Source organism: Stegastes partitus, unplaced genomic scaffold, assembly GCF_000690725.1.
Source record: "Stegastes partitus isolate 25-593 unplaced genomic scaffold, Stegastes_partitus-1.0.2 Scaffold342, whole genome shotgun sequence".
Taxonomy (NCBI): domain Eukaryota; kingdom Metazoa; phylum Chordata; class Actinopteri; family Pomacentridae; genus Stegastes; species Stegastes partitus.
In genome coordinates, this window is record NW_007578073.1 from 7,267 (window position 1) to 35,126 (window position 27,860).

General features: G+C 39.6%; 1 protein-coding gene across 1 annotated transcript in view; it reads left to right on the top strand.

Annotated features, from left to right (window-relative positions):
* Positions 1-3,901: 3,901 nt before the first annotated feature.
* Positions 3,902-27,860, top strand: part of LOC103358909 (carboxyl-terminal PDZ ligand of neuronal nitric oxide synthase protein-like) — a 212,305-nt gene continuing 188,346 nt past the window's right edge. Inside the window, exons 1-2 of the mRNA XM_008284060.1 lie at positions 3,902-4,318; positions 4,691-4,762. Of these exons, the coding sequence (XP_008282282.1) occupies positions 4,202-4,318; positions 4,691-4,762 (189 nt within the window). The 5' untranslated portion in view covers positions 3,902-4,201. The remainder of the gene's footprint in view (positions 4,319-4,690; positions 4,763-27,860) is intronic.

Below are 27,860 nucleotides of genomic sequence, written 5' to 3' on the forward strand. Positions count from 1 at the left end.
GTTTGAAAAATGCTGGCATAGTGGAGGAACGATGGAAAATAGTCTCAAACATTCTGTGTTACCTTAGTACAGTTGTGCATAACCGAGAATAAACCACGTTGGATCACTTTGACGACAAAGTCACTTCAGGTCCTCCTGGAATTTAAAAAAAATATTTTGTCAGTCACCCGATGCAAATAAAGAACGTCACCTCTCTTTTTCCTGTGCTCATTTTTTATTTATTTTTTATTTCTTTTTAAATGATGATTTAAAGGCCTCCCATGCAATCTGGGGCAAAGTAGAAACCCAGTTGTGTGTATGCTTCAGGCCTAACAAACATTTATTTCATCGTATAAGATTTCTGGAGCTTACTTGTAATGTTTCCATTGTTTAATACATGTTTATTTAAAGTTCTGTGCTCACATTCACTCTAAATTTTTCGGTGTGTTACAACCCCAGACTTCCAATAAGTGGAACTGTGCATAGCTATTGTCTGATGCGATGCATGTGTGTCCTTAATTAATTTGCATGAGAGTAAACAAACAAAAAAGGATCCACTTATGAAAACCTTACTCCAACTTCAACTACTAAAAGTGACACGCCTCTGTTTTTTTTGTTACAGTTTCTTTAAATCTGGGGTCTTTATGGGGTAACATTTTAGGAACATTCAAGTGTGGGATGTTCTCTAATGAGCTGTGAACACTTTTAAAGCCCCAACAGGATTTACTAATGTCAAACTGCCTTTCCTGTATGTCTCCTTCATTTCAGTTAGAGGAATGCATGGCCCAGTTAAAAAAAAAAAAGTATGAAAAGTTATGTTTTATGTGGCCTGTGTGGAGATATATTTTGGAAGTGATTTGGAATCACAGAGTCACATTACTTGAAAGTCGTTGAAAAACATATGTATTCCCATAAAAATGTTCATAAAGTAGAAGAGTCACTAACGTCTAATAAAAAGAGATGTGTCTTATTAGTCCAGTGAAGTAATAACCTAACATCTGGCGTGAATATGAAGTCACTGAATTACATGATGCAGAAGCTGTGGGAAAAAAAACATCCAGATTTTTACATAAAAGTAAATATAAAATAAAGGAAACACCAAAATCTAATTTAACAAGGTGTGCCTTGTATTTTAAGTGTATTTATATAATCTATATCTATATAATATAGTCTCTAGGACATATTATATGGAAGCTTAAAACTACATGTTTTATTATTTTGTTGTGTGGGCAATTATAACTCGATATGACAAAAACAAGTTTTTGCAACAAAATGGTTGGGATCACTCGTCGTGCCAGCTATGGCCATCCCAAAGACAGCTCACCGTGATCGTATAGTGGTTAGTACTCTGCCTTGTGGCCGCAGCAATCCGGGTAACAGCAGTGTTTTGAGGAAAACATTGAAAAGCGTCTGAACAATGTGAATTGAGGAAAATAATTACATAAGTTTCAGTGCTGTTGGATGTGTAGAAGTATAGTCCTCTCAACTAGGACCTAAGGACTGTAATGAATAAAAAACATGACGCACAGTTCTAAATTCAGTGGCCATGACACTTCCTGGCATGGTTGGTTAGAAAGACTCTTTGGTTGACAGCAACATATGTTTCCACCCTCCTTGCTTGGCATCCCATGTTTCCATGCCTGGGACACTGTAACCTGTAAATGCACTGGGGAAATGGTTTTCACAGACGTCATCTCATTGTTCTACAAAAACACATGCCATCAGGATACTTGGAAAGATGCTATAATCACCTCAAAATTCTAATACAAATTACAGCAAGTAATGCTATGGGGCTGCTTTGACAAATCTGAGTGTGTGAGGACACTTTAAACATTTCAGGATTGTGCTCCTTGAAAACACAGACACTTGTGAATAAAAGCTTTAAACTATAAGCATCCATTTATTTTCTAAAGCACTTGTTTTGTATGGGTTCTCGGCGGAGTCGAGCCTAACCCAGCGTGATTTGGGAAAGAGGCGATGGAAACAGGTCACCAATGTTAGGATTAAAACACCTCACCTGAAACTGTTACAAATTTATATCCTGACCTGAAGCCAGACCTGAGGACATGCCTGCATTCCCTAATACATAAAACATGCATGGTGTCTTAAGTAGGATTACTGGAATTGCGTAGAAAGGCAGGTTGAGGTTTACCAGGATTCTAAAAAGCTTTTGTGTTTTTGTCAGTTCTCTGCAGAGAGACCCAGAGGCTACAGTATTGTAGCCATTTTTGCTATGCAGCCGTAAAAGCCTTACATATTGCTCTTTGGAGAAGTGGAACCACGCTGTTTTTGTGCGCTGATCTCCCCTTCATGTAGGGAGCATATGGGAGCCCTAATCAACAGATCAACATGAATTTGACGACCTGGCAGGGATTAAGTTGCTCTCTATCCTTTTAAAAGAGCCTTAAGAGCACATGAGGTCCCTAAGAGGGTGGTTGTATTCAGCAATAATTCCTCATGCAGAGACAGCAGCTGTTCTTGTCTGCCAGCTAGCTGTTTTGCTGTCATGAGGGCAAGGTGGCCATGACCGCAAGGACTAAAGATATAGTGTAATACAGCAGTTTTTATGATCATGTCCTTCAAAATACTGCATGCAGAATAGTAAAAGGCAAAATTACGAGTGCTCTGTGAGCCTCACCGTGAACATTTATTTGAAAATTTGATGATATGTCATTTAAAGCTTGGATGCTGACTCATATAATCATTCTATTCAGAGCTGCATCACCTATACAACTCCGCTGCCAAATGAAGGAATTAATTTTGATGAATGATGATGATGTTTATGTTTTGATTTGACTGCATATCGTGAAATAATTAAGCAGCAGGGCTGAATATGTGATGAAATTTGGTATCCAGATGCCAGTGTTGAACTGATAACATGCAGAGTAAATCAAATGCAACATCACCCTACTACACGCCCTCAGGACACCATTAGCAGCAGTACTTTGTATATTTCCAGAGAGGTGGTGAGAATGTGAATTTGTGCTGCCCCACTTCCCCTTCCCTACCCGCCTGGGAGCACCTTGCGGGAAAAGATGCATCTTTACTCCCAGGGTGACACAGATGGTGTGTGCATTATACAACATGACAAGTGTATTAAACATGAACAAGACTCTGCTGCGTCTACTGATCACAGTGGTTCTGAAGATGCTTTAATTACAAAGGCTTTAAGAGAGTGTGTGGAGGATTTTAATTATCAACACCAGCATGTTATCACTGAGAATGTCCCGAGCTAACAACAGTAAGCATTTGTTTTGACCTGATTCATTTTGGCTGATAAAGTTTCTGATATTTTGCACTAAAGCCTCTCCTATATTTATGGAATACTTCTCAGGAGTTACCAGCAGATATGGCCACTAGCTGGTAGCCTTGCCTTTTTTTATTTTAGGCAGAAGCAGCCTCACCTGTAAAGTCACATAAGTGCAGAACAAATCAGATCACATTGAAGTTATGTTGTGCAGAGAAGCACTTGATCTTGTGATAGGTATTGCTGCTCAGCCACACATTTCCTGACATTCTCTTTGCTTTAGCTAAAAAGTCATTTTTTCCCCTCTATTGTGGGAAAAAGCTTTGAAAAATAATGTATCACCACTTCTAAAAGCAAAGCCAAAGTTTGCGGAAAAGAAATGGGAATATACAACCGTCTACACCACTCTTGAGTTTGCATGGGTGCCAGTCGGGTTATTCCCATTATTGTGTGTGTGTGTGAGTGTGTGTGTGTGAAGGGAGGGTAGAAGTGCAGAGAGGGGGCAGGTACCACAGCTCGAGCCACTCCTCCGGCGGGCCACGGTGCGCCTCTGTTCCAATGGAAACAGGTGGGATCCCCGGACTCCTCCAATCACACCCTCCCTCCGTGCGGGGGGGGGGGGAGAGTCCAGAACCGGAGACAGGACCCGACCAACTTCCACACTCACCACAGGAAAAGTCAGGAAAACACATCTGCCCACGCATGACGCTGTTCCCGTCTTCCTGCATGTGTTTGTGAAGCAGTTACGGTGGACGTTAGCGGGGCAGCGGTTCGCCGGAGCGCTGCTCAAGTTGTTGCCGCCACTTGGCCGCTGTTGTGGGCGGCGTAGCAGCGTTACAATGCCGGGACGCTTCACTGCGATGGAGAACATCTACTGACCGGATTTGGGATTGTTTTTTTTTTCTTCTTGGATTTCTTTCTATTGAATCGACTCGGTTGATATTTCTTGCTTCCTCTGGTAGTGTGGAGTAGTAAATGCTGGTGAAAATGCCTGGAAAAACCAAGTACAACCTCGTTGATGATGGGCATGATCTGAGGATCCCGTTGCACAACGAGGAAGCATTCCAGCATGGGATCAACTTCGAGGCAAAGGTGAATTTACAAACTTTAAAGTGTAAACGGCTAATAGGTAGCGCTCAACTTAACTCAAATGATATGGTTTTGAGTGTTCTTCGTTTACCAACCTGTGTCCAAACACCCAAACGTTTAACAAAGAGATATGGTGTTCAAAGCTAACTGAAATATCGACTTTTTTAAATACTGAAACCCAATCGCGACACATCTCGCTAGCTCGTGAACTAAGTTGTTAGCTAGCCGAGGCGGTGAAGTTGCGCAGAGTTAATTATTGCCTCAGGTGGAAACTTGAACGGTCTTTCTAAATTAAAATGAAGTGAACGCCAACTATTAATCCATTAATGTGTTGTACCTGTCATTTTTTTTTTTTTTTTACCTTCCTGACTACAGTATATCGGCAGTCTGGACGTGACGCGGCCAAGCAGCCGAGTTGAGATTGTGGCTGCGATGAGAAGAATACGGGTGAGTGGAAGCGTGACAACACTCCGTTTAAAATCTGGCATATTCAAATGTTTTTTCGCGTGTCCGCCAAAAAGCCTCTGTCGTAGATCACGACATGAGTGGTTTAGGACAATTAGTGGTCAGCTACATAACTCGGCATATGTATATCAAGCTAAAACACAGCGTACATCAGGAAAGCATCGACTTTTTATTTTTATTTTTTATTTTTAGTTGATTTACTCTTCACATTTGTAGAGCTTATTTTGATTAAAGACTGAGCAGCCTACTCTGGATTGTAAATCCAAACATTACTGTTTGGTTTGTGATTTGGTTATAATTTCTAACCCTGAAGTCAGGACATCATCACCATTCTAAGTGTAATGTTATGGGCACCTGATTCTAAATGCACAAACTGATGATTTGAATTATTTTTACACCACTGAGGGACTTTTCTCAGTTAAGGCCAAGAGAATCTCATATCAAATCACCAAAATAGGGCATACAGTGATATGAAAAAGAAAAAGAAGACTGGAGATGCTGAACACAGTGCTGTGATTGAGATATAGATGGTGTGAGTACTAGTTATCAAAGTACCTTGGAGTCTAAATGTGTAGACTTTGTTCTGGCTCGGACTTGGCTTGCCTAGCAGGAGGTTTGGTCTCCCATGTGCTCCATCACTGTTTTGAAGTTTCCTTTGAAGCAATGCACTGGAGTGTGATCTCTCTCCCCCTCTCACTGCCTCATTCTGCTGTGTAAACCCACGATTTACAGCTTTTTCATTTCCAGAAAGTAGACTTCATCTTAATCAGTGTGTCTGCCAATTTGGCAGCATGTGGTTTAGGAAGGTAATATAGGTTGTGCCAGTGTTGTAGACGTGCTTGAGGATTATGGTGCTGAAGTGGTAGGTGTGCTGTGATCAACTGATGAATCCTTCCAAACCGCACGCACAAGGAGACACATCTGCACAGTCAATGCCAGGTCACATTTGTGCCCTTTAAAAAAAAAAAAAAAAAAAAAAAAGAACCCAATGAGTTTAAAAGAAACTGTGTGCAAACTGTAGGGATAAACAGCAAGCTCCTCACTGACAATTTATTTTGAATAGCTACCGTTTTTGTCTTTTAAACGAGCGCCTGTTTGATCTGTCTCTGGTGGGTGAGTTGCAGTCTGTATCCTCATGAAGTTACGTACTGAAGCTCGTTCCAACAAGACACTGACTCTCAGAATCTTTGGTGTAGGCAGAGTTGAGCAAAATGTTCTTATTGCCCTTTTTAAAGAAGTGACCTGCTCCTATAAAGTGGACCTCCCAGTGTGCTGCCATAGCAGCTGCTGTTGTTGGCAGGAAAACGGGCTTTGGTTTGGCTCCTCCAGTGTGAAAATGGTTTGACACTGGCTTGACAACACAATAGAGGGAAACCACAGGTATCCAACTTGGGAAGGAGGTAGCTCTGAAGGCATTTGTTTTACTTAGGTTACAAGTAAGCCAAAGCAATCTGTACTGAGTGAAGGTTTAAGAAAAAGCAAGACTGTAAAACCACAACGGAGCACGATAATTGTTTTGGCAAATGAACAGTGGGTGGATTATTTAACTATTATTACCTGGTTTACATCGGATTATTTCCATATTGACTCAAACCATCCACAAATTCCTTACTGTAGAGTATCACTGTTTAGTAAGAAAAGAAATCATAAAACTGCTGTTACCTTAAGCAGGTCCATACTGCCTCATACATCATGTATCAGTCTATGATGTGTGATGAAGCCTTTTGTGATTACTACTTATGTAAAATAACACACGAGTTCTCCGTTTTCCATGCACAAGTTAAGTATTCATTGGTTTATACTTGAATTTAATTGACTTGGGCACAAAATTTACTCGTTCTGTGGAACGAGGACTCGCTGGGAACATCAAACCACATTCTGACATCATACTGCCTTTGTCCTTGATTCATGTAGCTTGGTCCCATTTGAGTTTGGTTAAAAGACACAGGAAAAAAAAGAGAAGAAACTATGAAACAGTATAATGCTCTTGTTTTATACAGCTACAATGCAGCCAAAAAGAGCTCTTGCTTAGAGAACTGATAATTTTACACCAGTGAACTGCTGGAGGCTTTTACTGTGAAGCAGCTAGAGAACGTGCTGGGAAAGCGTTTGCTGACAAAGCACAGCAGACACACAGATTAGAGGCTTCTACTCTATGTGTTGAATGAACAGTAATATAAAGGTAAATCAAAACAATGACAGCAAGGACTTCATTACACAAAGGGAAACATGATGGTTTACCATGGACAGGCTCTGTGGAAGCGAATTGTAATTAGCAATACACAGCGCTGACAGAGATACTGGCAGACCTTTCCACATCTTTGGACAGCTCTTCAGTGTTTTGGACTTTTGGATTCAGAATTCAGTCATTTATTCCAGCAATATTTTTTATCTGGCTGAGACTTAATATAGTCACAGAAAGTTAAAAGTTAACCCACAAACTGTCTGTGGCTAAAACAATTATAGTTCTTTCTTAGCATTCTCAACGTACTTCACAGACAAACACTATGTTTACTTGCACTTCAGTAGCTTGACTACTGTAGGACACCTGGTAACAGCAGAAACCAGTAAAAGTATTTATCTACACTGCCATAACCTGGTTCCTTAAACAGCTGATTGCTTGGGATGTTTTATCAAATGAAAAAAATGCTCAAAACAAACTGTATGCAATAAGCAGATTTTTTAAAAAGCAAAAAATTCTAGACTCCTTGTCACAAACAAGAAGCCATGACTTCCCGCACAACAACAGTCATGAGGCAAAAAAATGAAGGAGTTTTCAGCTGAATCACAGGCTGTGCTTACACAGAGCAGGTAGGAGATCAGGATGAAAACAAAATGAAAATGCAAATAGTAAAACATCTAGAGGATGTACAGCCCCCATTTTTTTCCGGGTGTTTGTAACACCTGTGCACACCTAGAAAAATGTTGCACACATTTGATTCCAGTTCTTGTAAAATAAATAATAGAAGAAAATTAGGTTTGTTTTTTTCTGTTCAGTAGATTTATGGAATTTTAGGAATCCGTTCATTCTTTCTGCATTCATGTAAGCAGGCTAATAAGCGGGCTGTGGACACGGCTCTTTACGTGGACGGTTGTATTTACCCTCATATTGAACACAGAGAAATACACAGAGAAACACCAGCTGGGTATAGATTACGCTGTAGCACAGAGCCGAGCATAGGATTTTTGAAGAAATTAGGACTTCATACTGTGTTTGGGCTGTGTTGATAAAAAGCGTGTACAAACAAAGCTCCTTCAAAGTCATGCAGGCTATAATTCAATCACAGCTCTGTTAATGCTGAGTTCTAAGGGTGTTGATGGCTGAGATTCTCAGTTTCTTCTCATACCGAACATTTGTTTTAAACACTACTTGTTTTCATGCCACATGCACAGTCGACACTTGAAGTGCTGACAGTCTGTGTGGTCACAGATTTTGTGCTGCATGCAGACAGTCTGCACAGACCCTGGTGGACTTGGGGGGTGGGGGGGGACGGGACCACGAATTGACCATAACTGTGTCATAATGCACAGAAGGAATTACTGACTTCTCTGAACTCTAGCGTTGTTGTGCTGTTTCCACAGAGGTGCAGGACTATTTTTTTTTTATTGCAGTTTGAAACGAGCCCACAGTAAGGAAAAATGTGATAGGAGCAAAAAAATGTCCAGTAACTGCGTAGAGTTCAGAGGGTTAATGTTCTGTTGTACTTCATCATGGCATCCTGCATTAATATTGTCTCTTTGTTGCTCCAATAATGCTGGCTTAAGGTTGTTGTTTTACTGCTTCTTTCCAAATTAATCATCTAAATTCTCTTATTTCCATGCCCTAGTTACAGTAACCAGGTTTTTCATGTACATGACAGTTTAGAAATAACTGACATGTGTAACACGGTCACTTGTCTCGTTTTTAGTTTAAACTTTTGTGTAACTTTTGATGTCTTGTGGAGATTCCAAAAGAAAGTTTTGTAAAATTATGCTCCCCACAGTGTCTGTTTCTTTCCCAAGATTTCTATCAGCCTCTGTTTCTGCACAGTCAGTCGGAGCTATGCAGGTTGCCTGGCAACCGGCTGATGCATGGTGTCATTGTTCATTGTGTGTATGAGTCACCTGTAAGCCAGTAGCTGATAACAAACTAATGACATGGCAAAGCAGGAAATAGCCACCTACTGTGTAGCAATGCGTGAAACACAGCAGGATGCAGTTTTATTGTTTTCACATGTACACGTTCATACACACACACTAATACATAAACACACACTATGTTTAATGTTATTCTTGAATGAGTCATGACAGTTCCCAGAAATAAATGGGGAAAACGCAATTTGCAGATGGAAAAACAACCAGAGCTTCACTCGGTGAAATGTAAATGTATTGCTTACAAAGTTTACAAGTGTATTGTGTTTTTTCTTTTGCTGTCCAAGGCTGAAATTCACATTTATTTTCTCATTGTAATTCCATGTTTTAGCTATGAAACATTTGCAAATGATGCAGTGATGTAAACCATCTTGACTGAGCTTTAGAAAGAGAGAATGATCACCATAATGCTGTCTTGACTTCTTTTTCTCGCTGTCAGCTGAAGTCCACGCTGAGATGAAGGTTCTATATTACAGAAAGGTCTTCATAAATTACATTTAATGTTATCATCATCTGGCAAAGTCCAGTGGCGGCTTATCTGGTTAAAAGAACAAGAGACCTTTACAGTGAATTAAAAAGATTAATTTCTCATTAATCTGCCTTTGCTGGGTTAACTGACTGTAGGAAGATTGAGCAGCATGGGATGAGAAGATTAGATGTGTCTGAGGAGATGTTTCAGGAGGTTAAGAGCACAGCAAGAGCAAAATAGAAATGCTTTGCCCGTTCCTCTTGCTGTCAGACTGAACCAGGTCCTTGAGTGTGTTCACAGGATACATCACCAGAGTAAAAGCTCATTAGTCTGAGTTTCAGTGTACACTTTAATGTCCCATCCTAATGCTTTCAATGTAGTTGTACAATGTAGTTCGATCCGGATTGCAGAAATGGACAGGACGCAGTTTTATCATGCAGTATCAGCAAAAGTCAGATTTTTGGCAATAATTTGGGAAACTTAAAGGACTAAATCTGACAGTGACACTGCCACACTGTCCTTGTAGGAACCAGTACAGTATCACATTAACATGACCGAACTGTAAACATTGCGTTGAGGCTGCACCATTACCTGTGACATTTAAGCTATATTTCTCAGAAAAGTAATTATATGGTTCTTAGTACCTTTGAGAAGTGAGACTTTATATCTACTGTGTTCGCAGGAAAATACACACATACTTATTTCCCATGAAGCCCTTGCTGTGATGTTGTCCTGCATTTACAATAGCGTTGTTATTTAAGTCATAACACAGCTGTTATATTTTATAGTTAGTAGGTAATAGGTGAGACTGAGAGAGAGAACCATATTATAGATAAAGAACAGAAGAAAAGAGGAGCACTAGGTGAAGTAATAGGTTAATAGTCGTGATTATGTTAACATAACCGTCATGTGACACCTGCAGTTTTGTTTCTTTTGGCCCTTGTCTTGCATATCTACAATAAATGAGTGGTACCTGGAGTTAACCAGCCTCAGTTTGATTGACTTTAACAACATATAGAAGCCCTGCGTCTGTTAAGAATCTACCTGTTTTAATAAATGGACTTCTCAGTAGAGATGTCTTGCATTAAGAAAGAAAGTCCTCCAGACATTCTCTTTCATCAGTTATCCACACTATGCTGCTGTTCAATACAGTTCTTGCTGTTTTACTTCATGATGAAAGCATTCCATCAGCATAGAGCTCTGCCATAGTCTACAGCCTCTTTGTAATAATATATCACAGCAAGGACACCTGTGAAAAGTTCTAGCTACTTTTCCCAGTGTCAGCCTTTTTACAAATGTAGATGGCATGTAGAAAGTTTCAGAGTATAGCTAATTTACTCTAAAAGTCACTGAAACATGTTTTAATTCATTCGAAAAAATAACATTTGAATAAGTGTCATAAGAATCAGTGTTTACTGAAATAAATCCAGAGCAACAATTCAAGTGGCCAAAAACCAAACAGGAACACAGCCAAGCTCAGTTTATTAAAAAGCTTGGCAAGCGTGGCTGCCGTTCTCCATACATGCCTGTGTACAGTCCTGCCTCACTACAGCAACAGAGGAGCAGCAGTGAGGAACAGAGGAGGCTCTGAGAGGTCATGCTGCTGGAGTAACACTGACACTTGGGGTCACAGGAAACATGCTCACAAGCTTCTTACACTTGTTCTGTTAACACCTTTCATCTGTTGCACATGCGTCTGGTCTACTTAATCACATTATACAACAAGGTGTCTTCATATTAAAATGTAAAACTCACTAAAATGAAGGTTGTTTTCAAATGTATGCTTGATCTCAGATTTTTCTTTTGCCTTTACTGTTTTTTTTGGATGGTAATTTGAATGAAGGTGCCCTTCATTTAGAATAAGAGATGTTCCTGAGTTAAATCCTGTTCACTGGCTCAATCCAAGCACAGTCTACGTGCCATTTGTCATTTGATGCTCAAATTGCTCTGGACAAATTCTGATTTTGAACTGAAAGTGATAACAGTGCCATGAGGGTGATCATTGTCATCAACTGAATGGAGCGAGAGTCATGTGACTCGTCATCCAAAGTTGTTTGACAGGTTCATAAAAAGTTGTTTGCTGTCATGAAGGCATACTAGTGTTGCCTGATATGCTGATGGGGGAAAGTGAAAACAATATTCTGGGGTTAAAAATAAGACTATTGCCCACTTTATTAGTATTGATTCTTAAAGATAGTGTTTTCAGAGAAGTCGTACTTCTTGTGAGTTGCCTCGATGTATGAAGGCGGGCCAATGTTTGTGTGCAGCACTCTGCTTCCACTCCCTGCAGGCATAGCGAGCATGTCGACAGTTTTTTTTTTTTTTTTCTTACACACGCAGCAGCTTTCATGGTGACAAAACAAGAGGCGGGCTGCAAAAACAAGTTCTCTTTCCAACTGTTCAGATTGTCCACAATTTAGATGCATGAAGCAAAGTATGGCTTTGCTTTCTGCCAACAGTCAGGGCGAGCTCACAGACGCCACAAACCCGTCTGTGAAGGATGTTTTTAAACGTAGACCTAGAGCTATGCCAACTCGTTTCAAGGATTCAAAGAGCATCAGGTTAGCGAATGTGATAAGATCATTACATCACGCCCTCAAATGTAAGTCAATTGGTTGTCAATTATTTTGTGACAAGCAAAGTTTTAACACCATTGCAGTTTGACGAGGCAAATAAGGCTCATGGTAACAGCTGTGTGTACGGCAACGGTAAAACTTCACAATAAATATGTCTATTGAAAAACACATAATACTCCTGATAGTGTTGTCTCAAGACCACAAAGTAATTGCCTCAATGAAAAAAGTCAGCTATTCAGTAAATCCAGCACATCATACTGGTCTAAGGAACTTGTAATAAAGGAAAGTAGTATGGGCCAGGCTTCCCAGAGCAGGTAATCAGTCATGTTACAAGTTGGCAGGACTGGTGGGGTGCAGATGTGATGGAACAAAACATATCATAATACTGTTTCTTATTATTTCTAATAATAGGATCTAATGTAATAATAATAATAATAATATGTATATACACCGATATAGCTTGACAATTGCCCCAAGCTAGTTTACCAACTTTTCAGAAGTAACAGCTCTACACACAAATGTTACAGCCACAACCACACTTGTGTACTTGCCTCCAAAAGTAACAACAACATGCATAATCAAAAAAAGCTGCAAATTATGCAACTTATTATGATTCTGATTGTTGTTGTGATCTATTCTTTGCTTTTTAGCCAAGCTCTCAACAACATAGCAGCAAGCTAAAAAACATTTTAGAGGTTGGTGTGCTCTCTGTGTATACTGTGACAGAAACTATAAGCAAAATGTTGTTGATGGAGAAACAGACGATGGGAAAAAAGGGGACAAAAGGTCACTTTGCTTAAACCATATGTTTTTGTTTCTCAAGGGGAAGACAAGCAGTATAAATGCCTTTTGACAGTTTTTCATTTTGACAGAGGTTCATTTATTAATTAAGCTGTGTAGTTTTTGGGTTCTTGCCCTGTTGTTTTACTGTATCTCTCCTAAATGGGGGTTTATGTGTTTCTCGTTTAATGACAGATATGATGTATTTACTCTGTTCCAACTCGTGAGTCTTTTCTGTCTCGTTCAAAATTTGCACTTTTAGAGAATTTTCTGACAGTGTTGCAGTGCACCTCAGTGTACAACCCAGACAGCAGGAGCATCTGCTTGTGTATAAAAGTTATCACCACATTTTTCACACACGGATGATCAACAGGGGCCTATTGAAAATCCTGTTGTGTTCGTGAAGGGGCCTGCTCGTTTAGCACCTGCCCGTGATATGAAAATGTGTTTTTTTTTTGGCAACTATTTTGAAGCAGGAAACCTGGAAATGGTGATGGTCAGGTTTAAAGGATTTTTTTCTACTTAAAGTAAACCTTAATGCTATTTGAAGTGGGTAATGATTCTTGTAAAAGCTTTTTAATGTGTGCATTTCTTTAAAGAACAGTTTAAAGCACTCTTTGTTTTCCTGAAGCCCTTTCTCTTTTCACCCCTGAGCTGAGAGAATTTTTTCAGAGGCCTTTTTCTAACTTAAGGTCACAGTTTAAAGGTCAAAAAGTGAGCTAATAATGACCCATGCATGGTTCGTTACCTTCCCTCCCTTTACACCTGCTACTCCTCAGCTTCTGATTTTCTGCACTAGGTAGATCAACTGAGCACAATGGGTATTTATGTACATCACAGTAATTACTTATTCAGCACTTGCTCCATGTCACATTTATCTACACAGTTGCCATGTTCTCCTGGCTGTCAGTGAAGTGCTGGTAGGCCTGGCTCTACATTCCATATAACTATCTGAAAAGTGGCTAATGCTTAACTCGCTTTATTGTTCGCCAGATAGTAAATAGTCTGGTGAGCTGCTGTCTTGTGAGAGATGGCATACATACAGCCTGAGAGGCATGAGTTTTAGGGTTTGACTCACACTCTATCACTTACCTTTAAATCTGCTGCATGCAGCAAATGCATTGTAGAACTCTCTTCTTGCTAAAGGCTCAAGTATGCAAGGCCCGATTAAACATGTTAAGTAACTCAATTGTAAACTGAATAATGATTTATTCAGCTCAGTGCTGCAGGAGGCTACCTCTTATGTCAGTGCATCCAGAAAGCAGTGTGGGGTAAATTTGAGAACTAGCTGAACTGAAAGGCACTTGTGGTGTTAAACAAAACCAGATGTCATGGTTGAAATTTCAGTGTCATCCACATCCAATTAAAATTTTAGGATGCATTTTTTAAATCAAATATGTGGTCTCTGTCAAGCACTTAATGAATCTCAGAAAATCTAACAGCTCCAACAGGAGAGCATCAGCAGTCACATCAGGGGTCCGTTTTACAAACATGTTTTAGATAATGTCAGTGTCACAGTGTCTTGTGACTTCACATGTCTAATGCAAGTTGGACAGTGTCATGAAAAATAGAGACCTTTTTTTTTTTTTTAAAGCCAAATGAATTAAACACCCTACACACAGGGTCACAATTAGTAACACCTGGCCAGTAATTCTCTTACATTAGCATACAAGAGCAGCTGCCATGAAGTTAATTTGTTTCTAGCGTTGCCTCTGTTCACCCATTGGCTGTAGTAGCGCTGCAACTGACTAGTAGTTTAGAATATTTGGATGATTAAAATGAATAATTGACAATTAGGATTATGAATTGCACAATTACTCAATAGCTTTAAAAAAAAAAAAAAAGCAATTAGCTTTTAAATTGTTGTTTCGAGCACCTGCAAACTAGCAAAGACAATAAAAAAAAAGCTACTTTTGTACAAACTATAATACCCAGCTTTTTCATTTTTAAAAAATGTAGGCAAGCCTGACAGCCACTACTGGAGTGCTGCAAGGTGTCTTGTAGACAGAGACAGACAGGTGCTGGTAAAATCTTAATGGATGTGTTAATGGTCTGATGGTCGGTGAACTACTGCAGCTAAGAGTCTCTTCTGACAGTGGGCCGACCCAGGCCAGCAACAGACGGATGGGAGCACGAGGGTTCTATAGTTTTGTGATGCTCAGGATAAGGTGCTCGCCAGCTGTGCCTCGTCGATTGGACATGGACTTGGTGGAGCAGCTTGTGTTAGATATCGCCGTTGAGCTTTCCAATCATTATACCCTATCTGTTTTCAACTAGCCCCCCCCCCCCCTTTTTTTTTTTTTTTTTTTTACTGTAGCTTAACATCAATCTTCTGTGGTACACAGGCCTGGTGGGCAACCAGGCTTTTTTGGTTCTTCCAGTGTCCCTCTACTTGTCCTCTGCTTAGCATTAAATTAATTCACACACAACAGACAGTGAGAAAGTGTCCAAGCTTTTATATATTCACATTAGGTAACAAGTAGTGAAACCCTTCTCTCCAATAATCAGCGTTGCCTTGATGCCAGACCATTCTGAATTAGCCAAAGAACACATGCAATGACATAATTGCACTCCAAATGTGTGGAGGAATACTGTCAGAGGCATTACAGACTGCTGTCCTGTCCACTGCTTACCTATGATGTGCCTTCAGCACCATTTCTGTAGTATCTTGATACTTTTCTTGTGGTCCTCCTCAAGCTATTTTTATCCCTTTTCAAAAATGTGAGTGTCTAGACAACAGAGTGCCTTCTTATCCCTTGCTTATACACCACATATCCTGCCTGGTTTCCCCAGTGCTGCTCAGGACTGTACATTAAGCGTCATTAAATTTCTGTCCTCACTACTCTGTCTCTCTCGCTTGACCACAGCTTTTCTCTTCTTCTCTTGTCCAAATTCTCTTCATCTTGCACTCTTTCTCTCTTCTCTGCAATCCCACTTTTTCTCACCCTTTCTCTTGTCCTTTTCATTTTATCCCCCTTCTTGGTCATGTTCATTGCGGGCGGCCCCCGTTTCCTTGAACAATCTGTTAGGCTTGTCACATCGCCCTGCCTTTCATCAGCGGCCGAGTGAAACTTTGGCTGATTAACGGGTTCTTTTCTCAGAAATGCGAGGGCTTTTGTCAGGCCCTGTGGTAAGTAATGGAGACACAGACTTAATTTGATCCCTCCCTTCTTATAATTAACATCTGCCATGCCGCCGAAATATATCTCATCCCGCAGAATTTTTATTAACTTTTTAATCCTGAGAACATTAAATAACTCACAGATAAATATCCAAGAACCAGGTCCTCCCATTTGTTCCTGGTTGTAAGTGGAGTGGTTGTGGTGCTGATAATTTTGCTGTAGACTGTAAATCATTTAATAAAATAAAAAAGGAGGTAGTTGTTTAGGTTTTCACTTATTTTTTACTAGGATATACATCCTGTCCTGAAAAGTAAATCTTCTTTTCGGTGTTACTTCTAGTTTTAGATAGGATTGTGTGTCTGTGTGTGAAAGATAGAAGTGTATTTGCTGCTAGTTTAATCAGAGAATTATTTCTCATCCAGTGAGTTTGAATGTTTGTGCGTGATGTAGATATCCTCCTGTTTGTGGAAAGCGCACACACCACCCTCCTCAGCCTCTAAGCTGGCAATGACAAACTAGGCAAACAGCCTCAAACTGAGTTGTCAGCAGTATTAACTGCACTCCAATTACATCTTTACCTCCTTTGATCCCTCCCTCCATCTTTAGGTTTTTGCTTGTATTTCTCACTTGCCCCGATGCTGCTGTTCACAACCCACTGCTTCACTTGCTCATCTTCCTTCTCTGACAAGATAATGTAATGTAATAGCACACAGCTGCTGCAGGGTTCCCTCGCAGTGTTTCATTTAGAATCTTTTTCTCACCCTGCGCAGACAGTACAAGGGTTGCCTCACGCGCCACCTGACTCCTCACCCCCATCCTATCAATGTCAGCAATAAATTGGAGAATGAGTCTGGGCAGTACCCTGAGGAAGGTGGCAAGGCAGCGGTGATCCAGGAGAGTTGGAGGGAGATGTTAGAGCGCTGAGTTGGTTGCAACTTTGCTGTGGTTGCCCTTCAGCATAAACATGGGATGTGCTGTGGAAAAAGATACTGCGCCTGGCAGAGAAACTAGCTTTGAGAAGCAGAGGAAAAGCTGATGGTAAAAGAACATCACTGTGTTGTCCATCAGTTGTCAAGAGTTAAAATACCTGCTTTGACATGAGTGATTTGGTTGTAGCTGAAGGTTTAATTTTCTAAAACGTTTCAGCCCACCGTACCTTTTCACAGATGGGAAAGTTACTCAGATGAAATAGTTTCGAAATGCATGGTAAGAGTACACCTCATTGCATTTGTGACATGAAGTGCAAGGTGAAAAAGTTGTGAATAGTGCAACTTTTGCAGAGGACATGGCACAGAACAAGCTTATCAGTGGGCAAGTAAGTGACAGGGAGTATTTCACAGTTTGATTAGGACCTTATTGCAGCTTATTGGCCCCTTTTTAATTTAGTTTGAATTGTTTAACTCTTCAGATAAGACATCCGTGTCATGGATTTCTATGAGTTATGCAATGTGGGTTTATTTCTGCTTGCAGACAGGGAATATATTGCATTTCATGCAATGATACCTCCCTGAGACTTGCCTCAGCCTGCCCTAAACAGCTGCCAAAACATATCCTCTGTTGGGCTCATCATTGGAGAGCTATACTGTCTACTTCATGCATGTTAAGAGTTCAGCCACCCAAACAAATGCAACACCAGACAAAGTACTGAAAAAATGCTTTTAATTCAATGATTATGACCCAAGATGTTAGCTCTCAGCACCTTGATTCACTTCTCCTACACAGCCTCACATAGAACGTCACATTATTCTTACCTGGTGTTTAGACATTTCATCGATAGCAATAAGAAAATTGTTTGATAGATTGATGTGAATGCATTTGATGCTTGTTACTGCTTTTTTTTACAGAGCAGAGAAAGGTCGATGTTCAAGGGGAAAGCCAGTGAGCCGTGACTGTCTCCAAACAACGCAATGATTTATTATGTCAGTTAGTAAATTACAGCTGTTTACCATATCATCTACACTTTGTAGTGTGAAATGTGTGAACATACTGGAAATCGTAACCAGCAACAAGTGTTATACAAGGTGTCTTCTTCTTCTTCAGCTTCAGTGATTGCTTTATTTAACCAATAAGGCGAGTGACAGAAATTTAATTGAAAAAGTTTTAGGTGTTCATACATACAATAGATCAATATAAAAAGCAAAAATACCAACAGATGTTCTGGTTCCAGCTTGTCAACTACTATGATTTGCTGCTTTTCTCTATTTTAGATCAATGAAAATATGATGTTTCGACTGTGGATTGGACAAAGTAAGCATTTTGGAGACAATCCTGGGAATTTGTTCAAAATTATTGATTAAAGAGAACGTGAAAATACTTACTAGTTCAACTACTTTGGAGAATGAGTTTGTCTCATGAGTGTTGTTTTGGCAATCAGTGTGTGCAGAGTGTGTCTGGCAGGAGCATAAGGTGTCCCTGCTGAGGTGCCAGAGTGTAGAAGTTTGGTGTTTAATTGTAGTTACTCGCTGTCACTTCTCTCTGGATAGCTGTCTGGCTGTCTGTTGGAGGTGTCACTTTCACACGATCCTCACCTCCTCCCCCGGCTTTCTCTCTGTTGTGACCATTGGTCTGTCATGTGTTTTCCTGTGTAGCCAACGTGACCTCCATCCTGATATTTTTTGATTGAAATAAAGAGCTGCAGACTCTTGTCCTTCTTCAGATAGACGACGCAGTGAGGTTTTGCCACCTTCAACAGTGGTTCTACAGGATTGCGAACCGCTCATTGTCAGACCACACACCCACACACCCACACACACACACACACACACACACGATTGCTCTGACAACTGGCTTTCAGGATGAGTGCTGCCTCTCCCTCTGCAGACTGCTCCCCTCTGCGTTCATTGGCCTCCTTATTATCTGCACAGCATCCACTTTACAGTTGAAAGTGGACTATTTATGTACACTTTGAGGAACATATCGAGAATCAAGACACTGCAAGAACAAAAATCTCCCTCTGGCTACTTTTTCCTGCTATACTTACCTTAGTCTTCATCCTTATTGTTTGTCTTCCTTTACCTCAATGTTTCTCCTTGTTCCTGTTCCTCTCCTACATCCTCATTCTCATATTGTTGCGCTCCTTCTCCTTTCCACCCCCCTGTTTTATCTTTTTTACCTCCCCCCAACATTTCTTGTCCTCTTTCTCTTCATCCCCCTCAGTTCTCCTTCCCCCTTTCTTTCTCCCCTTTGTTTTCTTCAGGCTTTGCTTCATTTTCCTGGTGCTCTCCTCTTGATTCTGCTTTAATTCTTCTTCCCTCTTCAGTCCTCCCCCTCTATATCTTCACCTTGCCCCTCCTCTTTCTCTTCATTATGTTGCTCCGCAACCTCCTCACCTTCTCCTCCCTTTCAGCATAGTTTCTATCGTTGTTGAAGACCTTGCTTTCCCTGCATACTTTGCATGGTTTTCATAACTCAGCTAACAGGAAGATGGACTCTTCCCTTGTATACACACAGTGTGGCCTTATGTCAGCGTTAGCTTAAGGTGCAATGATTCGTTTGTTGATAGACATTTTAAAGCTATGAGTGGCCCAAATTGAAATTAAATATACAAATGGATAGTAATAAGTTGGACATGATTCTATTTTTTATTATTTTTTCTTTTTTTTTCCATGTGTCTCAACGTTATGGCAAGATTAGAGCTGTTGTGTTTTCTGCCCTGTGAAGAGAAATCCCAATATGCAGTTTAACCATAATCATTTAAAACGTATCCTTATTGATAAATGCCAGATGCTGAGAGTATGGGAGTGTTTAACTCTCTGAACCTAAAGCTTCTGTGTGTTTTTTGGTCCTGTCACATTTTCATCTTCACAGTGACCTCATTTTTTATTGTCATTTAAAGTCCTCTGTGGAAACAGCACAATCGTGGCTAGAAGTAGAGAGAGCTTAAACATGTCTTTTGTGCAGTATAACACTGTGCTAATGCCACGAATCATAAAAAAGAAAAAGGTGGAACATATTCCATTTTGGCCAGAATTATCAATCCTGGCCAAAATGGGGGCTCTACATTTTACTACGTAGATTTTTACGACCTCTACAAATGGACTGTTTTTTTACATTGCTGTGCACATTGAATGACAGTTTGCTTCTCTGTTTTTAAGCCACGATAATTTCTTCACAGACCATTAGAAAATTTAAAATCTGACAATTCTTGACATGTCTTGAGATAAAACATGCCTTCTAAACCAGCTAACAGGTCTTGTGGTTCAGAAAGTTAAGAGATGACCCCCCCAAAATTTGTATTATGCTTATTAGTTGCCCTTTTACAAGTCATAAAAATGCCTAAAAAATGTAGCTCTAATAGTTTTATTGTAATTACATTAAATTTTTTACCTAAAAACCCTTAAACTGCTCTTAACAGGGCCAGGTGTTATCAAGGGAAATGATACAGAGCTTAGCAGGTGAATATGTAGCCCAGTATCTCCTAGATGTGCCAAAAACTGAAGCTTATAAAAATCAGAGAAAGGTACAGGTCCCTTTTAATGAACTGCTGAAGGCCAAACGCATCATTGTGAGTGGAGGCAGGAGGATGTACTACAATAAGATAAATAACCAACCTCTACCTTGTCTGACTATGGAACGCTTTGAATGTGCGACACAGTGTTTTTCATGGTTAGGCCTTGATCTCTGTTGTCGTTGAAGTTGGTCTCAGTAATTTATTATAGACAACGATTTCTTCTTTTTGGAGTTCCATTAAAGGTACTTCTGAGTGACTCTAGGTTTGTCTGCTGCATTGTTACATTGGAAATTTGGCTCCATAAAACACTAAAAAGCATAGATGGCATACAATACTGAGAGATTCATCCAATTCATTCCTGTGCACTCACAGACACGGACATATGAAAGCACACACTCAGTGGCACAGCGCTAAGTGATAATGTTATGCAGTCATCTGCTGCTCTCAGGCTGACCTTGGAGCTGCCCTCATCTATCAGCTCCGGGCCTCTGCGTTATCTCGCCACTGCAACCATCCCTCCTCCTATCTCCTCTCTGCGGCTGCGTCTCAATCCTGTAGCCAGCCCTCCTATCCTTATTTTCTTCCTTTTCCTATATCTTAGTGCTGCCGGTAGCCTATTCAAACAGTTTCTCCTAACTTTGGCTGTATTCCGGCTCTCCAAGTCCTTGTTCTCATACGTCCTCATTTAAATCCCAGTTCTCCAACTAACCTTCTTGACTTTTTTTTCTTTTTCGTCTAGTCAAATTTAAGTCAGTCAAGAAACGTCCCCCACCTCCATTAATCCTTTTAAAATGTCACAGATGTTTTTGAGCCAGACAGTTCTGCCATGTGAAGTTTTGAAAATAACAGTGTTTGACACCAAAGTTAATGTTTGAAGCTGTCATCTCCTATACATGCATGGCACAATAATAATATTAAACGCTATTCAGCTGTCTTATGTTTTTTACTCATTCTGTTCCTGTGAACATTTCCTCCTCTGGCTGTAACTGCTGCCACACGGGCTGTCATATTTTTTTCCGCACAAAAATTGGACAAGCCGAGGAGAGTTATCAGAGCACATCCGCCTAGCATTGCTTCAAATGATTCCCCTGCCTTTTAGATCAGCACAGATGAAAGAGAGTCAAGGAAATGGGATGATAGGGAGGTTACAGAGATTGTAAGCTCTCCAGAGTGTGTGTGTGTGTGTGTGTGTGTGTGTGTGTGTGTGTGACTTGTGTGTTTGTATGTGTGTAGGCTGCAAGGATGAAATGATGTTGCCCTCCAATATGGTTTTAATGAAACCTTTTCCCCTCCACAGACACTTTCATTAAAGCTGCAGGCTGCTGCTGTCAGCCCTGCTTTACCTGCAGCCACTGTGTGGATAAACTTCTCCTCAGAAAGCCCTGAACCCATAAACACTCCTCGTTGCGTAGTCATTTTTTTCAATCTTTTGTCTTACCTGTTTTCAACGCTTTCCAACTCTATTGTTTAGTTCTGTCTCTTATTATTATTATCCCTCGCACTCTTCTGCTTACATTTCCTAATCAGCAATAATGCAAACAAAAAGCAAAATTTGTAAAAAATCTACTGTTTTTTTTTTTTTTTTCCTTTTTCCATTTAGCATATTGAGATGATTATACGGCTTGAAAACATCTCATGTTTAATTTTTAGGAGTTAAAAGTTGAACCTAATTGAATTTATAATATGTCAAAATATACAAGCATGTGGAGACACTGTAATTATGCAATCAGCTGCTTTGGCATTCTGGATTTTGCTTTTAGTCAAACATAGTATTTTAGGCACCAGAAATATAACTACACTACACTAATGTCTCCCATTTGGGCTGCACCTAATAATTATTTTAGTTGTTGATCAATCTGTGAATTATTATATTAATAAGATTAGTTGTTTGGCCTATAAAATTTCAGAAATTGTTAAGAAAATGTACGCAAAGATAATCAGTTTACTTTTATAGAGGAGAAAAGAAACCAAAAACTTTTCATATTGAGGGAGCTGGAATCAGAGAAATTATCCTTTTTCTTCTTCTTAAAAAATCCTGAACGTAAATAAATGAATATTTAAAGTGGGCAACTAACTTAATAATTGTGAGCTATCAATCAATGCAACGCTACACCAAATTGTAGCCTGTAATGGTAGAATGTGGTATACATCCTCACAATGTCAAATGTCATGAACATCTGTCCGCTCTGTTTGTGTACTGAAACAAAATCATTTTTTGCACACAGTGGTAATAACATTCCTGTTTGTGCTACCTGTCACTGATCAGTTCACTCATGATAATTGAAGGTGAACACCCTAAGTAACCTTTGGGTTTTGAATTAATGGTCATATAAAGATGAGCAGGTTGATGACTGAATTTTGTGCTCTTGTGAAGTAAAATGAGCCTTTAAAAAAAATAAAAAATCTTTTCTGACATCTTATGAATTAAAAAAAAGATGAAACTGATGATAGATGACCAAAAAGAACATTGGTCTAAACCCATTTTGGTGTCTTTTCTGAGCTGATTTTGGACAGTTGCAATGTGCTGAATCCAAATATTACATTGGTTTTGCTTAGTGAGGTCAAAATTTTGATTTGTCGCCACATGCACCGTTTTACATTATTTTTGTACATGTACAGGTATCTATGCTTTGTATCATACAAAATTCTTTTTCTATTTCCTGAAATGAACAAATTCTGAAACCTTTACAAGTTGATACTATAAATATTTGCAGGCGAATTAAATTTAGATAGAAAGTTTGCCCCCTGGTTTATGAACAACACATTAGAGTCATGTGATTTTATCAAGGTGAACATCTGAGTGAACACTACCGGATGGTGTGATCATAATTTTAGCTGTAGTTTATGATAGTTTTCTCTGCTTCAATATAATTGAATGGTTTCCTGAGAATCTCGGATCAATGAGTGATGAGCAGGGGGAGAGATTCCATCAGGACATGAAAGAGATGGAGACCAGGTTTCAGGGATGCTGGGAGGCAGTCATGATGGCTGATTACTGCTGGACTCTGAAGAGAGATATACCTGCTGCTGATCATTCCAGGAGTTCCAAGAAGCGCAAGTTCAAGCCCTGAATTTTGAGCAATGCTGATGAAACATGCAATTTACTTGTATTTACCTTTACAAATGTTTACGCTCATCAACTTTTGGATCATTTAGCTTATGAAAAGGATTAGAAAATGAAATCCGATTTCATATGAAAAATAATAACATAAATCAATCGCTTATGTCAAAAAATGTAATTGATTTAGTGGCAAAATTGATTTTTTAAAAATTGAATTGGCATAAACATCTGACCTGATACAGAAAAGCAGATGTCATTTTTGGATTCAGCGCTGCAAAAATGTCCTAAATCAGTTTAACAATCCTAGACACCTTCAAAAAAATATTTTTATTAACCCAGTGTAAACTGTCTTGCAGTCCTGCCTCCTTTGGGACACTGACTCTCTGAAATGATCTTTGTAAGGCAATGAGTTTGCTTTACGTTATTTAACAGAAATGTATTTATTTTGTTATTTCTGACCATTTGATAACCATATAAAATAAAAATGATAGTGAAACACCAATTAATAAAACTGGTTTTACTCAGTGTTTTTATTAAGAGTTCTTCTCATTTTGGTACTGGATAAAACCTCTGTGAAGAGTGCTGCACAATTCCTATATATGGGAAGAACCCTGACATAGTTTGATATCAAATTTGGTTTTGGCTCAAAACATCAGCCCACTCACTTTTCTCTGAAATGCTGTGGTCTCACTGTCTGCTCTTCACTGTGGCTTTTTGCCCTGTCTGACATTCACGTCATTTTTCCTGCTGCACAAGGTGTCAGAGGGAAGACGGGGAGGAGATGATGTATATCTTGCTGATTGTCTCATTTACTGATCAGAGGAGAGCATGCCACTTAATTGATTGTAGTTTAGTCTGCGGGGGGGTGAAGCAGGATGGAACTCATGCATCACTGTCATCATTCATCATCTTGGCGCTGGAGGTAGAAGTGATGAAAAACACAAGTACTGACTCAGAGTTAAGAGGTGAGAAGCACCAACTCCTTGTCTCATCTTGCCTTTTCATTTCCCCCGCCTGTCTACACAATGTTTACTCTCTCCTCTCTCATCAGGGTCGCTTTAGACCTGAAAAAATCTGTAGAGTTCTTAACTAGCTGAATGGTTGCCATTACTTGTCAGTCACTTTATGGTCATTTGATGTTACTATACAGGTCGGAGGCAAATTAAACGATATTCTCTCATTTAGCCTTGTGATGGTGGTGGTGCAGAGCTCTGTTGAACACGTCTGCCCCTAGGTTCAGTGTTGTCACCTGAAGGTTTTTCAACAGTTTCTTGAAGATTCCTAAACACTGTTTTTGGGCAGTTTGAGATTGTTGTGGATTCAAGTTTTTTTTTTTTTTTTTCCAGTTTATGGATGTCTTTTGCTGCCCTGTTGGCACTTTTTCATCATTTTTCTTTGGTACAATTAGGGCAGTTTTAGATCGGTTCTGTTTAGCATCTGGATGGTGGGTGAGCAGATATTTTGGAAAGTTTTGGCCAGTTTTTGGAGAGATTCAGATTGTTTTGGACATTTTAATGATTGTTTTTTTTGGTACTTGTTGGGCACTTGTTTGGTACTTGTTGGGCACTTTTCCATCAGTTTTCTTTTTTCAAGTTTTAAAACACTGAGTTTAGCTTTTGGATGGTTTGTAAATAGATGCTTTGGATTAACAGTCTTTGTAATTGTGGGAGGACTGTCAGTGCTAACACATTCTGATCATGTCCTGCATTAACATTCTCAGTCACCTGAAGAGGAGTTGCTCTTCTGTTTTTCCTTATGTATTACACGAATGCACAATCATCACATTTATCAAATGTGAACTATTGACCACATTTTCCAACTCTATTTTCTGATGTCTTTCCCACAGATCCAGTTGAGCAATCTTTGTGAACTCTTTCGAACTCTCTTAGATGTTTTCCTCATGCTACAAAATCAGAATTAACTGGGCCCGCTCAGCATTTCTATACATGCCAGAGAGCACCGTTGGATGTTAGCTGTACCTTACAGTGCACCCGTGTGGAAGCATCTGCTTTTGTTGTGTTTCTCCCCTCATTTATTCAGGTTTTCCCTCGGATTCGTCACCTGTCTATACATCCAAATAATATATATCTTGTATATATTGTGCATTTTATCTTTGAGAGTGATTGAGTAGATGCCTCAGTTTTGGGCAGTAAAGTTGATTAAGTAATGCAACCCACTGGCAGGGGCTGGTCATGCTCGATTTTAATTGGGAAGAAGGCACAAAGGATTATAGCATGTAAGCATGTTCTGAAAGGTCTCTAAACATTTTTCTGTTTACCATTTGCAAAATTGGTCTTGAATTTCATTTTAATGGGCACCACATCTTCTGAAACTGCTGACAGCTTGACTTGTTGCCTGTTTGTTCTCTCTCTGCAGTATGTCTATTTTACAGTTCAACCACAATTAGAAAGAAATGAATTAACATTGCTGTCACCCTGTTTGTTAGGCAGCTTTTGGGGCATTTCTTTGGTGTAGCTCTACTGATTAGGGTGCTGTCAACCTTTAAGTTGAGGCCAGTTATTTATTTTTTTTTTGCAAATGTCTGCACATAAAAGAAGCTGAGAATTTTCTCTGCCCTCCTCTATGAAAACTTTTTCTCACTGTGTTGGTGAACTGGTTAATCACATCGATCCTGAAGGTTCACTTCAGCACCACCTTGCCATGGTGGTTTACTAACCTTTCCACACTACCTGTTTATCTGGCCTGCTGTGCTGCATATTTCCCTCAAGATTTGTCTGGTTGTTGTGCTAAAAATGTCTGAGTGACCTAATTTTTAAACAGCCTCTTTTTTTGCTGATTCACCTGCTCCCTTGTGAAATTGCTCACTATTCATTCTTAACTAAGTGTGGGTGGTATCTATTATCCTCACACTTTCATATTTCTTAATACCCTGATAACACCCAAGCCTATGTTTTACCATTAAGAAACAGTATACATGAAGTAGGCAATCATTGCAGCCTTACAGTAAGGTGGGCAGGCACAAGTCCACATGGGGTAAATTTATTGATCAGCATCTCTAGTGTCTGTTTTGGTAAAGGTAAGAGTTTGAAAAAGAAGATCCTCCTCCCGAAAAGATCATTGCTTGATCCTAGGTGCAAATCTTGAGCTGCAAAAATGATCTAATGTGCATTCCACTGGATTGATGGGATGTTGGTACCAGAATTAGTATAGTTTCATTCAGGATGGCTTTAATGGTGATCCTTGAATTCTTCTTGGACTCTCACACTTCTACTTTCCAGTGCAGGGGTCACTTTTGGCTTCCTATCATGCCCTTTGAGATTTTCACAGTGTAGGACTCAGTGTGAAATCTGTGCTTTGTGTGATGATGCTGTGCACTGTGGCCACAAACACTTAAAAACACTTGGATATGGCTTCATAGCTGTTCCTGTCTTGTGACCTTGTGATCAATCTTTTGTCATTTGTTTATGTCATTTCCAGCAAGAAGAAACCTAGTGGGCGAATAAAAATTAACTGTAAATTAAAAGTTAGATGGGTATGATTATTTTTGGACTTTCCATTCAACGCACTGAGAGTGAAACTAGAATCAGCAAATTTGCAGAATGTAGTTTTACCCTGAGTGAGTCAATTTGGCAGTATTTGTTAAGTTCATGCCAGTCAGATTTTTCAAACGACAGTGTTTTTTGGCCAGTTACCAGCATTTATTATCTTACATTAACGCACAAATTGGTTGGCAAAGTTCTGTTTTTGAGCTCAATAAAATGCTCTTTCAGTATCATAATGAAATTCTGAGTTAATATACTTGGAGAGAAAACAGAGAGCTTATTGTGGCACCGCAGCTTCAATTGCAACAATTTAACTGAAACTTCCAGAAAAAGGCTGTTATTGGAACACTTTGACCTCTTCATCATTAACCCTACACGGTGATACAACGTGATTCTAACCATCTCCATTGAGATGCTACCTGTTGTGCTGATGTGCTGCATTGCAGAGCATTGCCATCAGCCATCCTTTAATGAGTTCAGGAGGTCAGTTATTTCCTGTTAACAAGCTCCTTTCTGGCATTGAGTTGATATTCACACGAGTGATCCAATGAAATAATAATTGAATAACAAACCTCATCAGCACTGTATTTTTCACTTGCAGAAGATTTTTAAATATTTCGTTTAACGCTGCTTTTTCTCTATATGCATCTTCCAGTATTTGTATTATTCAGGATTTGCAGTACAAAAAAGATAAGTAGCAATTTGCCAGAAAATATCATGCTTTAAACAAACAACTGTGATGCATGCATGAAATTGTCCCTGAAGTATTCTGAATAACAATGTTCTAAAGACGTATGAGTTAGCAGCTCAGATGCTGAGAGAAAGAAAGCGTACAGACACTGACAGCTTGAAACTTTTACGTTTGGTTTACCGTTAAAAAACCAAGTTACAATCACAGATCAGCCAATCCAGCTCCCCAGACATCCCACCGGCTTTTCGAAAGACAAACTCCATCTAAGTTGGAATCATTTTCTGAGTCTGCTGTGAC